Below are 16176 nucleotides of genomic sequence, written 5' to 3'. Positions count from 1 at the left end.
AGAACACTGAAATTCAAGTTATAACGAAGAAATTATGACCAATCGAAGATCCACAACAAAACCGGTAAAATGTTGTTAAGCATAAAATACGAAATTTCAATAAAATACTTTTCAACCTTAGGTATCTGAATGAAAGTTGTAGATATTATTAAACCGTAAATGTACACAAAAGGAACGCCCAAATCTGACTTCATATGAGGAAATTATGATTTTTCGAAGTTTCAGACATAGCAGTAGACACCTAAAAACTCGATATAGAGATCAAGCGACTTTTAGCCAACGCAACCTAAACGAGAATCGAAGATCTCGACAATAGTAGTACAACGGTAAAAAGACAGATGAAAATAGACATCGGATGAAGAAGTTATGGATTTTTTACGGAGTTTTCCTGTCCCGACCTACTAAAAATAAATATAATAAAATTTAACCTCAAAATTAGCTGATAAAGTCTAAACGATAGTTGTAAATCATATTCTCACCTTCGCGTTGATATAAAGAACGTCGAAAACGGAGTCCGTATGCGAAAGTTATGAATTTCTGAAGTTCGGGGCGCGAACCCCAACACTGTGTCAGAGTTCATGACGTGAAAAAGAGGTTCATGAAGTGAACTCAGTGCTGACGAGTTCTGGAGCCTGACAGACTGCTGTCGCGACTACGCACCTGATGACGACCAAGTTCACGACGTGAATAAGCTTGGTTCACGACGTGAGACCCCAAAAATGACCCTATGAATAGAAATCGAAGGTCTTGGGTTTAGGCTGCTCATTTCTCTTCACCTGGCCACTTTTACTCTGCATTTAGCATCCCGAGACTACCCTAACACGCGTCCAGATCTCGACGAAGGCTCGAAGTTCCCGAGAAATAAATCTTTTCCAGTCAAAGTATTGCCCGCGTGAAGCCCGCTTTTTCACCAGAAATCCGTTGTTTCGTCAAGAACGATCCTTCCTAGAAACGAAGCGCTGCTCGATTATCCACTTATTAAGTGAGTCGATACCCTATACCTTTTCCAAACTTCTTATATGTTTTATAGGGGGGGGGGGGGGGGGGAATACAAGTATAACACAAGGAAACTTGTGTTTCAAACTATTGATTATGTTTTCTTATACTTTATATATTTATTACACAAAAATATCGACTTCGAATCACAAACATTATTTTCAAACTTATAAACTTCTAAATGTTGTTAATAACAAAGTTCCATTATATAAATAATATACATGGAAACTATGATAAGTATCGTTTTATGGAAATTACAGGTTAAAAGGAACAACGATAGGAAAACACGTATATAAATTGTGATAAGTATAATTTATGAGTCAATCCACTCTTTCTATCGTACAAAGTTATAAATGGAAATTGTTATTTTTATTTACTAAAAGGTTTTTTTATATATTACTAGTGAACTTATTGTTATCGAATCATCTGTGAGACAATGGCTTTGTTTAGTATTAAATGAAAGTCCATCACTTATAGCAGAGTCTCCTATAGGGAGAGCGTTAGTTTGTGTATAGATCTATACGGGACAAACAATCCCATGCTCTGACTGTTAGCTACAGTTGGAACGAAAGGTCAGGGATTACAAATGTCATTTGCAGTAAGGATATCCGTCATTTAGCATGGTTATAGGAACTCGCAACGCGGAAACAATGACTCATACACGTAGTAATACTCAACTTAATCAAGTTTGAGGAATAATAACTATATGATCACTTTGTATTTAAATCAGGGTTATATATGGTTTTCATTTGATAGATAGTGGGATGTGTGATTTCAGCTTCATTTCCTGTTCCTTGTTTGGTTGTGGATTTAGGGCAGAATCACCCAATCGACTGTCGGTTCCAGTCTTAGTCATATATAACTTGTAAGGACTAAGTAAACATGATAGGGTATTATCGGTACATTCAGAATTCAGTATAGATACAACTACAACTAGTTTTACTTAATAATAAAACTACAAGTTATCAAACTAAGTATGACATATTTACTCATAAGTTACAGTCTTGGTCATTTAAGACTGCCTCTCACTCCTAGGAAAATATAGGATTTTCCAGGTTTAACACTATCACTTTACAAGCAAACAGTTTTACAAATACATTATTAGGGAAAATATATGATTTTTCATATCTAATACATTCATTTTATACACAACGAATCATAACTCATTTCATAGGAAATATCGGATTTTCTGGAAACATATACATATAGTTACATATTGATATGACTACTTAGTGGATATGTATGGGTTATATAAAATGAAGATTTGATAGACAGTGGAATGTGTGATTTCCGACTTATCTCCTGTTCCTTGTTTGGTTGTGGACTTAGGGCAGATTCACCCAATCGACTGCCGGTTCAAGTTTTTGAGTTTATATAACTTGTATGCACTTATTAATCATGGTGGGAACCAGTATTGGTCACTTTTCATATACAAATTCAAAGCATCATATATCACTCTTTAAACGTAAGAAACAAATATATTTTGCTCTCAAAGCTAAAGGCTACACTGCAAGCTATTAAGAAAATATATGATTTTCTGTAATATCACACGAACATTTTCAAGAAACAATAAACTTATTTTCTAAATTAAATAGTTATGAAACCACCAACTTAAATGTTGATACACTTTCCAAATCACTTGTATTCTCAGGAAACTAATAAACAGGTTCTCGTACAAGTTTCAAGAAGATGGAGCATAATAGCTTCAAGTCTTTGTTTTGTTATCTACTTTTGAAAACAATCAATCTATGTTATGTATTCAATGTAAAAACTTTATTATCAATGCGATGGTTGTTTTTTTATTACTATTTTACATTTGTTATGATATTGTACATGACGTCCTCCGCCCCCGAATGTTTCCGCCGTTCAGGTTTAGGGGTGTGACAACTTCAAATGTTTCCATTCTCAATGCCCATGGAAGTTTGGGAGCTTGATCTACCAGACAAATTTGCTTGACCAGTGCGTCAAACCATTGCTGATTCAACAACAATAAGCAAATAGGTAAGATTAATGAGGGTCACGTCATGGTTCATCATATAGTACTCACTAATGAACTCACTATATGATTCAGGAAGTGATTGAAGAACCCAATCAACAACCAACTTCCTTGAGACAATGACACCCAACATTCCCAACTTGTCAATGTGTGACTTCATATCCAAGATGTGTGCACACACAAACTTTCCATTTTTGTGTTTACTTGCAAATAGGGCTTGAGTGACCTTGAACTTTTCAAGTCTTCGAACACGTGGGTCAGGGAGAATTATTGGAGGAGGTGAAGCATGATTTCCATTTCCACGATCCAATCGTGGAACATCATCTTCGTGTGGAAAGCTTTTTCCACGGGATTCGGGAAGACCATAGTCATTTGACATCTACAAAACGGGAGAAAATTCAAGTTAATTGATAATAGTCCTTGATATGAAACCCAAATGAAATATCAAGTCTAGGACCCAACACAATATTCTACAACTCAGAATAGGGATGTCGTAATCCTGTTGCAGAATATTTGAAGGTAGGTAAATAACGAGTTACCAATTTCCACCATGAAAAACGAAAAGAAAATTAGCTTTTAAATGTTTTGAAACTCCTAGATCTTTTGAGATTCATTAAACTTTTCAATGGCATGTTTAATCTTGATTATGCACTTCAAGTTTGTGACTGGGATGCCGAGTATCACAAACAAAGTGTGGATAACCATGCAAATTAGCTTGGTACTCTCGATGCCGATCATCACCCAATCAATGTGCTAGTTAACCACACACACTCCATTGATAAATGATAATCTAATAAGAAACCCATTGCCATCCTTCATTGGTCCCATATTAGTGTGCTGGTTAACCACACACGCTCCACTAACGACCAACAAGGTGTAATGTGCAATTTCATGGATTAGCACAAATTTCACATTTTTCCTAAAGTAACTAATAAGATTTGGGAATTTGTAAAAGTGTTTAGTTACTTCGTATTTCATTATACTTATAATGGAAGGTTGTGTCCTATCCTACCCGTTCACCTAGCGACCCTCTACTAGTCAAGAGTATGGTGGGTAAGAGTGGATACCCAATGGCCGTTATTTTACAGGCCGCTTGTAACGCCCGCAGATCCGGGCTACTCAATTTAGAGGCAATAGGGGTCGAAAACGACTTTCAACAAAAGATTATTTAGAATAAATAATCTTAACCAAGTTTTGGAATATGTCACAAGGTTTCTGTACATATAAAGAATGCCGAAATCCGAGTAATAACGAAGAAGTTATGGCCCGTCGAAGTTTTACGGCAAAATCGACACGACACCGGGAAGCGTAAATAGTGAATTTACGATAGAGCGAGATTTAGCCTTAGCAATATAAACAAAAGTCATAGAATATGTTAAACTAAGAACATCGATAAAAAGAACGTCCAAATCTGACTTCGTATGAGGAAGTTATGATTTTTCTAAGATTCAGCTTAACAGTGCACGATCCGAAACTCGAATTTTAGTTCGAGTGGTTTTTGTCTTACACGACCTAAATGAGATTTGAAGATCTCATTAATAGGAATTCAACAGTAAAAAGATAGACGAAAACAGAGTCCGTATGAAGGAGTTACGAATTCTTCGCGGTCATTTAATAGTCTAAACGCCTCCTACTGTTAAATTTCAAATCGGTCGAGAATTAGCCAACGAAGTCTAAATAAAAGTTATAGATCTTGATTTTACCTACGCGTGGAAAAAAGAATGTCGAAAACGGAGCTCGTATGCGAATGTTACGGGGTTTAGAAGTCGGCAGGTTGCTGCTGCAAAAGGGGTCACGTGGCTGAATATGGGCCAAGGCTTTCCCCCCAGGAAAAGCCATAAGATGATGACACGTGGCATTGACTCGGCGATTCCATCAGGAATTCACCCTATAAATAAGAGTGTTGGGTTTCTCCATGTCTCACACCTTCCAAACACTTCTTTCTCTCTCTAGTTTCTCTCTCTAAATCCCCTAACGCCCTAAAAGCCTAGGTAAATCCCCTAGCACCCGAAGGAAGCCCCGAGGCTCCCGAAGTCCCGAGAAAAGGGCCTTTCGGCTCGGGAACGCTGCTCCAGCGAAGCCCGATTTTTGCAAAAAAACCCGCTGTAAGTGAGCTACGTCTACGCTATTTTTAATATAGCTTCTAATTAATTATAGTAACATTATTATGACCTAAAATAATTATTTGGGCTATTATTATGAGTTATATTGAGTGTTATTTAAAGCTTATATAATAATAATAATAATAATAATAATAATAATAATAATAATAATAATAATAATAATAATAATAATAGTTGGACTATTAATTAGTCGCGGTTAACGTTAGACTAAACTCTAGTCATATTGATACTAGGTTTTGTCGAGGAAATTGTTTTAAGAGTAACGAAGTGCTGTCCGAGTGACGAGTCATCGCCTAATCAAGTGAGTGCATAGTTACTTTTAGCTTACACATAGATATGAAGTATTTTATATAAATTACGTGCTATGTGTGCATATTATCTGAATACTTGCTATCTATACTGGATGAACATTTTTATACATGTTTTCAATGATTTAAAATGTATATGTATTTTATATCTACGATAATGTTAGGGTAAACATGGGTAGATATAATAGATGAAATATGAGTTGAATGATAAGTTGAGAGGTGTTATAGACCACGAGGTGAGGGTGAGAGGTGGACGATGTGAGAAGCCTTTTTCCCAAATGATGGCCCCGTCATTCAGCAGAGTATGGATGACAACCATGGACTATTCTAGACAGTCCAGTGGAACACTAGCAGGCTCGCAACCTGTAGGTATTGTGAACGACGTGTTCACCTGGTGTACTCTAAACCTTGGTGACCATGTAGACTTGGTGCCTAAACCTTGGTGACTATGCAGACTTGGTGCCTAAACCTTGGTGATCATGCAGACTTGATGCCTAAACCCTGGCGACTATGCAGACTTAGTGCCCATTGTGTAAACAGTGGCAACGATGGATTTCTTGTCGATTCCTTAGGATAATCCTTAGGAATGAATGAATGAGGAATAGCTGATTCTTAGGGTAGATCCTTAAGAGTAAAGAAGATAATGGGGATGGGTAATTGGGTTGATTGTTTGATTGTTAAACATAATAATTATATTATTGTGGGTTGAGAACCCTATGTACTCACCAGGTTTCCCAACCTGACCCACTCAGTTTATTTATATTATAGGTGTTGATATGAAGTCACATTACACTGAGAGATTAAAGAGATATTGATCACTAGTGTAAATTAATGTAAGTTCCATTTATGCTTATGTTCTTGTATTGATAATGACAACCCAAATGTTTTAAAATGAATGAAATACGTTTCTTCGAAACTGTGTTGATAACGTATTTCTTGTATTTTTCTGGGAACAAATTCCGCAACATTTTTTTATGAAAAGAAGTACTCTGATTTTTATAAAGCATAAACAAGATCAGTCTTTTCTGGCCGTGAAAATGGGGATGTCACAGTTGGTATCAGAGCATTAGTTTAAGCGAACTAGGAATATGGATTTATTTCTAGACTTAAACTTAGAATGCTAAGCAATGATTGTGAGGAGTGTGTCTAATAAAATTTAGGTAATACACCTGAATAGACACAAGCACTAGCTTATTTAGGGAAAATTCCTAACATGCTTTTATATGCTAAATGATTTATGATATGCATTATATGATTGGATCTATGGTCTGTTGCCAACCAGATCTGGAAATTTTATGTGCTCAGGTTTCTAAACGTTTAATTACGATATTAGAACTGGCATGTAACTTTTTGGAGTAATAAGGAGGAATACACGTCTAATTCTTCCTCTATCTATATTCTCGTCTCGATACACCAAACGCCTGCTTTGGAGAATAGAATGTCATGATAAGGACTCATAGAGAATTGAGTAAATAGAGGAAATGAAAAGACTTATGATAGTGAATGACACCTATCGGAAGATATCAAAAGAGTGGTATCTTGCCTTTAGAATATGTCATGCATTACGTTTAGAGGAGTACAATACGTCCGAAGTACACCTTCGATTGGCAGGATGATGGAATGATTGGCGTAATTCATGAAGTTGACCTATCGTATGGCATTTCCACCGAGCTGAAGCAGAATTAATGACTGAAGATACGCATAGAAGAAGTCCTAGTAGAGTCTAGGGAATTTTTTGTGATTGTTTGGACACATTTTTATGTGTTAAAAATTGTTTTTGTGATAATAACTTGGAAAACTGCGAGACAATACTTGGGACGAGTATGAGTAGGTGTGAAAGGTAGTAGAGGCCTATACTACCGGAAACACAAGACTCACACTTGTATTAGGGAAAGTCACAAGGTTACCAAGAAGCTAGTAATTGATTTTGTTTTATTCAAGTATGTCGTTACCATTGTTTCGGTAAAGACTAAGAAGATTGTTGTTATCCCGACCCTAGTGGTCATATCACATTGAGTCTGACTACGATGAGTAGGTTATGTGGTTTAGAGAAGCAAGTTTGATGTAGCGTCCGACTTAAACCAAACAATAGAAATCAAAGCGATCAATAGAAGTATCACACTCGTTGTTAAAGAAGTTGGTAGCTAGAAATGCTACATGTTAAAATGTGATTATATCACATTAAACCATGAAGGAAGGCATATTCCATTCCGGAATTTGACTATAAGAGACCTGAGTCTAAGCGTTGTTACATACGATAATAGGTCATTAGAATATGACACATCGGTCAATTGTAGCAATCAAATTAACTTATCCTAAGAAGAAGAAGGAGTCTCTGATAAAGAATGAGCTTGTGACACGAAGGTCATGATTGAAAGTCTAACGAGCAGGTGCACCGCGTGCAGTCAAGGAGTCCAAGAGTTAGATACTCGTTCGAAGCAACATAGAAGTTACAGTTATTACCTAGGATGAAGAGATAACATATGCAGTCATTATACTACCCTGTTTCGTTGATGATTCTGGGACATAATCATCCTAAGGGGGAGATAATTGTAACGCCCGCAGATCCGAGCTAGTCAATTTAGAGGCAATAGGGGTTGAAAACGACTTTTAGACAAAAGATTATTTAGAATAAATAATCTTAACCAAGTTGTGGAATATGTTACATGGTTTTCGTACATATAAAGAACGCCGAAATCCAAGTTATAACGAAGAAGTTATGGCCCGTCGAAGTTTTACGGCAAAACCGGCACGACACCAGGAAGCGTAAATAGTGAATTTACGATAGAGCGAGATTTAGCCTTATCAATATAAACTAAAGTCGTAGAATATGTTAAACTAAGAGCGCCGATAAAAAGAACGCCCAAATCTGACTTCGTATGAGGAAGTTATGATTTTTCTAAGATTCAGCTTAGCAGTGCACGACCCGAAACTCGAATTTTAGTTCGAGTGGTTTTTGGCTTACGCGAACTAAATGAGAGTTGAAGATCTCATTAATAGGAAGTCAACAGTAAAAAGATAGACGAAAACGGAGTCCGTATGAAGGAGTTACGAATTCTTCGCGGTCATTTAATAGTCTAAACGCCTCCTACTGTTAAATTTCAGATCGGTCGAGAATTAACCAACGAAGTCTAAATGAAAGTCGTGGATCTTGATTTTACCTACGCGTGGAAAAAAAGAACGTCGAATACGGAGCTCGTATGCGAAAGTTACGGGGTTTAGAAGTCGGCAGGGTGTTGCTGCAATAGGGGTGATGTGGCTGAATATGGGCCAAGGCTTTCCCCCCAGGAAAAGCCATCAGATGATGACACGTGGCATTGACTCGGCGAGTCAGTGAACCGACTCGGAGAGTCTATCAGGATGTCACCCTATAAATAAGAGTGCCGTGTTTCTCCATTTCTTACACCTTCCAAACACTTCTTTCTCTCTCTAGTTTCTCTCTCTAAAGCCCCTACCCCCCTAAAAGCCTAGGTAAACCCCCTAGCAACCGAAGGAAACCCCAAGGCTCCCGGAGTCCCGAGAAAAGAACCTTACGGCTCGGGAACGCTGCTCCAGCGAAGCCCGGTTTTTGCGAAAAAACCCGCTGTAAGTGAGCTATGCCTACGCTATTTTTAACATAGCTTCTAATTAATTATAGTAACATTATTAGGACCTTAAAATTATTATTTGGGCTATTATTATGAGTTATATTGAGTGTTATTAACGCTTATATAATAATAATTATAGTTGGACTATTAATTGGTCGCGGTTAACATCAGACTAAACCCTAGTCATATTGATACTAGGTTTTGTTGAGGAAATTGTTTTAAGAGTAACGAAGTGCTGTCCGAGTGACGAGTCACCGCCTAATCAAGTGAGTGCATAGTTACTTTCAGCTTACACATAGATATGAAGTATTTTATATAAATTACGTGCTATGTGTGCATATTATCTGAATACTTGCTATCTATGCTGGGTGAACATTTTTATACATGTTTTCAATGATTTAAAATGTATATGTATTTTATATCTACGATAATGTTGGGGTAAACATGGGTAGATATAATAGATGAAATATGAGTTGAATGATGAGTTGAGAGGTGTTATAGACCACGAGGTGAGGGTGAGAGGTGGACGATGTGAGAAGCCTTTTTCCCAAATGATGGCCCCGTCATTCAGCAGAGTATGGATGACAACCATAGACTATTCTAGATAGTCCAGTGGAACACTAGCAGGCTCGCAACCTGTAGGTGTTGTGAACGACGTGTTCACCTGGTGTACTCTAAACCTTGGTGACCATGTAGACTTGGTGCCTAAACCTTGGTGACCATGCAGACTTGGTGCCTAAACATTAGTGATCATGCAGACTTGATGCCTAAACCCTGGCGACTATGCAGACTTAGTGCCCGTTGTGTAAACCGTGGCAACGATGGATTTCTTGCCGATTCCTTAGGAATGAATGAACGAGGAATAGCTGATTCTTAGGGTAGATCCTTAAGAGTAAAGAAGATAATGGGGATGGGTAATTAGGTTGATTGTTTGATTGATAAACATAATAATTATATTATTGTGGGTTGAAAACCCTATGTACTCACCAGGTTTCCCAACCTGACTCACTCAGTTTATTTATATCATAGGTGTTGATATGAAGTCACATTACACTGAGAGATTAAAGAGATGTAGATCACTAGTGTAAATTAATGTAAGTTCCATTTATGCTTATGTTCCTGTATTGGCGATGAAAACCCAAGTGTTTTAAAATGAATAAAATACGTTTCTTCGAAACTGTTTTGATAACGTATTTGTTGTATTTTTCTGGGAACAAATTCCGCAACATTTTTTTTTATGAAAAGAAGTACTCTGATTTTTATAAAGCATAAACAAAATCGGTCTTTTCTGGCCGTGAAAATGGGGATGTCACATCGCTTCTTTAAACACCCCTTATAGACCGACTTTGTGAATGAAGCCTACTAACGGTAAAACTGACTATTTACTCATACATATATAATATAAGATTTTTAATTTTATATAGTATAAGGGTGTATTTTACAGTTTTAAAGTACTAGGTGGTTTAATCTAATAACTTATACCTTTAATTTTATTAATATAAACCATTACATTATGGATTTATTAACTCTCTTTTAATTACACACTTAATTAATTTAATAAAACCATAAGGGTGTAATTTGAACTTTTCAAAATCCTAAGGTTTTAGAATTTAATATTTCAAAATTAAGACCTTTTAATTAAATTTTAAATTCCAAAACTTGAGGATAAGTTTTGAAACCTTTCAAAACATTAGGATTTAACTATTTAAATTTCAAAAACTAAAACTTTTAAGTTTAAATTTAAACTATAAAACCTAGATGATGTAATTTGAAATTTTTTTAAATTACTAGGTTAAATATTTGACTAATAATAATCCTATATTATCCATATTTAACCAAATCCATCAATTTTGATAAGAATAACCATTCCAAGCATAAAAAATCGATTTTAGGCAACAAAAACGAGTTTGAAAGTAATCATCAACAAAATTTGGTAAGAAAATCGAAATTCCCGGCACCAGACCCTTGGACTCGTCAAGTCCACTATGGAACTCGTCGAGTAGGACCTACACGTCGAGTCCATACATGGACTCGGTGAGTCAGCCAGTCAGAAGACAAAAAATTCGATTTTCTTGAACTTTGGCAACTCACTGTTGCATCTATTCACTAGAAAAACGACCTAGGCTCTGATACCACTATGGGTTATGTGCATAACATGAATCCTATGGTGTACATGCAACCCTAATTGCTTTGATCTAGGTTTTTCTAAGTAAACATACAACATTGAATACCAAAGCAATAAACCCTAATTGACTAGCATAAATAACTGAAAATCACATATGAATAGGGTTAGGAATATTACCTTGATTGTTATGTAGCAATAACAATCACAATCCTTCTTGATCTTGACTCTTGAAAACTTAGTGCCCCAAGTGTTTCATCTCTAATGGAGTCACAAACAGCACTAGCAACAAGGATGACTTGAAAGCATAAGGCCGAATTTTGGGAGCCTTAGGGTTCCTTTTATAGGTGAGTTGCTAGGGTTTCAGTCAAAACCCCAATAGGATTGCTTAGCCATCATGTAGCCCTTTAGATCCCTCCAGAATCAAGGCCTGGATGATTTTTAAGTGGGCTTCCACCTTGAATTCGTCTACCTTATTCCTAAGGGATCTACATCCCAAAATCCAATTATCTTATAATTGCAATTCCAGTCCCCTAAGTTTAATTAATCTCTTTTGACCAAGAAATTAATTATAAAGTAATTCTTAATCAATATTAATCAAACAATATGATTTTTCCTTTAATATATTGTTCATATAATATATTAATAAATCATAATTAATCATTTTTCTCCTTAATTCATCCTATCAGTTGCTATGATGAAGGCAATCCAAAAGGACCATGTTCATAATAAGGCAAAGTACATACCAAAATAGTTATGACTTAGACACCTAATCCAACAAAAAGCCTCAAACACCTCATTTATTATTGTCTCACATACATAAGATGCCGTGAGAAAAACCTAAAGAAATCATTCATAAGTACTTAATGAATACAAAAAACAAAAATGAGTTATTTTGCAACAAAAAAATATATTAATGACTAAATATATATAAAAATATTAATGACTAAATATGTACAAAATGAAAAATATATTACCCTATTAAGTTATTTTTACCGGCTAACCGGTAGTAGCCAATCATAAGAACCAAATGTGTACAGTTTAACAAGTCGAATGAGTAAATATAAACGAAAAAAACTCAATGATCAAATGTATTAAAATAAAAAAATATATTACCCTTTTAAATCATTATCCCAATACAGACAAAATATAGGATTTACCACAACCACAACTACAATTTCAATAATTTAGTCTATATTTAAACTATGTAAAAAATTGTGACCAAATTACATTATACGATGCAAATTTAATTTCTCACAATTTTTGAACATCATTCCTCAAAAAAGGTATAAAAAAAACAAAGGAAAAAAAAACATCCTGTTGCATGGAAAACACATGTTACTCGAAGTGATATGTTTTATTGCGATAATGAAATGTTTTATAGCGATAATGAAATTACATAAAATGTTGACCCGCATGGAGTATATTCACGCCTGATCCAACATATCATTAATGGAAAGAACAAACTGATTCCTAGTCTTCCCAGTTGTGCTTTGTAGGGACAAGGCAAAGAGGTGTCGTCCTACGAAGAAACGGGAAGCCATTCTCTTTCATATCCAGATCTTCCTTCTTCAATCCGGCTGGTGTTTCCCAGTTGAAGAAGTAAAGCAAGTTTGAAATTGTAAATTCTACAGTTGAAGTAGCCATGTTATTCCCAGGACATGCTCTTCTCCCCCCTCCAAACGGGATCATCTCAAAATTTTTCCCTCCGATATCAGGCTTAATGTTTTCAAATCGCTCTGGATAGAACTCGGCTGCGTTCTCTTTCCAGATTCTTGGATCCCTTCCTAATCCCCACGCAGTCACCATCACTTTCATACCAGGTAACACGTCATATCCACCAATCTGACATTGACTTACACATTCCCTTCCCATCAGAAAAGCTGCAGGTGGGTGCAATCGTAGCGTCTCCTTCACCACCATTTTCAAGTATGACATCTTCGTAATATCTGATTCATCTACTTTCGATTTTCTTCCAACACATCTTCGAATTTCGTTTTGCAACTTTTGCATAACTCTAGGATTTTTAACGAGCTCGGACATAGCCCACACCATTGTTATAGTAGATGTGTCAACTGCTCCTTCAAGCACATTCTGCGGTGATGTTTATTCATGGGGAAAAAAAAACGATGAATGAAACTGAAAACCATGAAATAAATCTATGCAAAAACATAGAAAAGTATTTAAATGTGTTGTTTACCATCACAAGTGCTTTCATCTCCTCTGTAGTCAACCGAGACATACAGTCATCGACAAAATCATTTACATGACCACTTGTTTTTGTGTCATTTTGATAAAGATGATCATCAAGAATCATCTGGAGAAAGCCATCAAAATCAGTATAACATTTCTGTAGCCTGCGATTCCACCCTGTTAATTCGTCTAAAATCCAACCAAATGTTGGAAAAATAAACGAAAATGAGGCACCACCCATGACCTGTGCCTCCTCGACTATATCTTTCAATGTTCTACCATTAAAAGTCTTTCCCCTGTAGCTGTTACCAAATGCAACCTTACCCACGACATCATATACTAGAGATAAGATGATATCTTCTAGGTTTACTGTAGTGTTTAAGGAATGTGATGAGATAGAACGAATGAGAGCCTCCATCTCAATCTCCATCACGTTTTTATATAATCTAATCCTTTTAGCACCCAAGAACTCAGATACCAAAACCTTGCGCATGTCTCTCCAATGATCATTGTGTGGTGCGAAGGCAACGTCCATGTAGTTGAATGACAGTAGCTTGGTAGCCTTAGAGTACGGACGCGTACACAGCTTCTCATCATGAGTTTTTAAGACTTCAGTAGCCATTTCACTAGAGGAAATGACGAGGAATGGTTGGGCTCCAAAATGAAGAAGCAGAGCTGGGCCGTATGTCTTGGAGAGGTTCCATAGGGTTTGATGGACACCCTCTTTACCCAACACTTGGTGAAGGTTCCCTATTATTGGAAGCCTCTTAGGGCCTGGGGGAAGCTTGAAGGATGAGCTCCTCCTTCCAAGAGCATACATGAAGATGGATGTAAAGAAGAGAAGTAATGTTGTTGGAAGAATCCATGAAGGGAAGAATGATATGATATCCATATCGATGGATCCTTGTTTCACTTGTGTTTGAATAGTGATGGTGATCTCCATATTTATAGTGGAGATGGAGATGAAATTCTAATACGAACCGAATATACTTTATTAAGAGAAGGGTTTTGGAGGGTGTACAAAACGTTTAAATGATAAATATTAAAAAAGTACCTTAATAGTATACTTTAGTAACTACTTTTTAATGAAAATATATAGTTTGGCTAAGCAAACCTAAGAAACCATGATGCGAATAACGTGATACGCGTGAAGATGCTAGAAAATAATAATTTTAAAGCATATAACTACATGGACTTTGTGTACTACAAATCGTCTAATATATATTAGTACCTACAAATCGTTTATATCACCCTATTAGACTATTAGTTAGTACTACAAATCGTTTATATCACTATATTCGATTTATTTGGGTATGACCCGAAAGGCCGAAACATTAAATTATGGTCATTTCCTTCATATAATATTACGAATTGTAATTGTAAAGATTCTTGCGTATCAACTTTCAAGCCCTTGGTTCACACAAGATTGTTATTGGGAAGCTTATGATAGGTGATTAATCTACATTTTTGTCAATCAAGATTTACACAAGTCATTTCAACAAAATACACTTTCACATGGACTAATCCGTCACGACTCACACTCATGGCTAGGTCATTTAGACTTACCGGTGTGGGCAACGCCGTAGATGTTTTTGTCGATGTGGACCGCTAGAAACATTGTGGTAACGGTTGAACACTACTCCACTTTAGCCGTTGATTTGCGTTATGTGCCCACACGTGGTGTTGGTAACGATGGGCAATGGCTAAACACCAGTACACCACCCCATATGGACTAATCCCTCACGGCTCACACCGATAGTTAGGGCATTTAGACTTACCCGTGTGGACAACGTCATGGGCGTTTTTGTCGATGTGGACAGCCGGAAACGGCGTGGTAACGGTTGAACACCGTCCCATCCTAGTTGTTGATGCACGTTGTGTGGCCATACGTGGTGCTGGTAACGGCAGGCAACGAGATTTTTGCATCTAATTTTGATGATTTCAACCATTTTCAAATGGTCATATTCAATAAAAACAATTACTAACCTATAAATACATAAAACACCTTATTTTTACAACTTTCTTTTTTTTCTTTTTATTTCATATAAAATTTCAATATTCCAAAAAAAAAGGATATGTTTGATTTGTTCCAGATGTACGATGATGATAACGACGACAATAGCTTCATTGGTATGATGTACTAATATTGTAGGGTCGGTGCTACTACAACCAGATCCAGCTCCACAACTAAGACGATGTGTGGCGTTAAACAGAGATCACGAAGGACATAGACGTCTGATTAACAATTATTTTGCGGATAATTGTGTCTACCGGCCACACGATTTCAAAAGAAAATTTGTTTGCGAAAAAATGTGTTTGAACGGATAGTCAACGCCTTGGAAAGCAAATATCGTTTCTTTCAAATTAAGTAAATTATAAATGTAGCTTTTACATAAAATAAATACATTTTTTTACTTTATTAAATATATGTTTAAGTATGAAATTTTTTCTAATGAGATACGATGCTAGAGATAAACAAGGATTCACAGAGTTGCAGAAATGTGTTGTGGCAATTAAGTTTATGGCTATGGGGGAGTTGTCCGATTCTATTGACGATTATATGAGAATGTTTAAGTGAATCGCATGAGAAAGATTGTATAGATTGTCAAGAGGTGTTATCGAAACCTTCGGTGATAAATACTTGTGCAAACCTTCGTTTAATGATATGCAACAACTATATGAAGAAAGACATGATTTTCCAGGTATGCTTAGAAGCATTGATTGCACATATTAGACATCGAGAAATTGTCCCATGACATAGAAAGGGCAGTATGCAAGCGGTCGTCATGGAACGTCTTCGTTGGTGCTAAAGGTTGTTGTTTCCCAATATTTATGGATTCGGTATGCTTAT

At 36.3% G+C, this 16176-nt stretch overlaps 1 protein-coding gene across 1 annotated transcript; it reads right to left on the bottom strand.

Moving 5' to 3' along the window:
• Positions 1–12470: 12470 nt before the first annotated feature.
• Positions 12471–14283, bottom strand: LOC145032717 (parthenolide synthase-like). The gene is made up of 2 exons (XM_078981625.1): positions 13333–14283; positions 12471–13226 (listed from the first exon to the last, which is right to left on the bottom strand). Exons 1-2 carry the CDS (start codon positions 14266–14268, stop codon positions 12606–12608), a joined length of 1557 nt encoding a protein of 518 aa, XP_078837751.1. The 5' UTR covers positions 14269–14283; the 3' UTR covers positions 12471–12605.
• Positions 14284–16176: the final 1893 nt, after the last annotated feature.

Source organism: Lactuca saligna, chromosome 2 (assembly GCF_052625555.1).
Source record: "Lactuca saligna cultivar CGN05327 chromosome 2, ASM5262555v1, whole genome shotgun sequence".
Classification (NCBI taxonomy): Eukaryota; Viridiplantae; Streptophyta; class Magnoliopsida; order Asterales; family Asteraceae; genus Lactuca; species Lactuca saligna.
Note: the sequence above shows the minus strand (reverse complement) of the source record. Positions and strands in the feature narration are given on the sequence as shown.

Coding starts and splice junctions, on each gene's coding strand:
- LOC145032717 (XM_078981625.1), bottom strand. CDS start 14,268: ATGGAGATCACCATCACTATTCAAACACAAGTGAAACAAGGATCCATC. Junction 13,227..13,332: donor AGATGAAAGCACTTGTGATG/GTAAACAACACA, acceptor ACATCACCGCAG/AATGTGCTTGAAGGAGCAGT.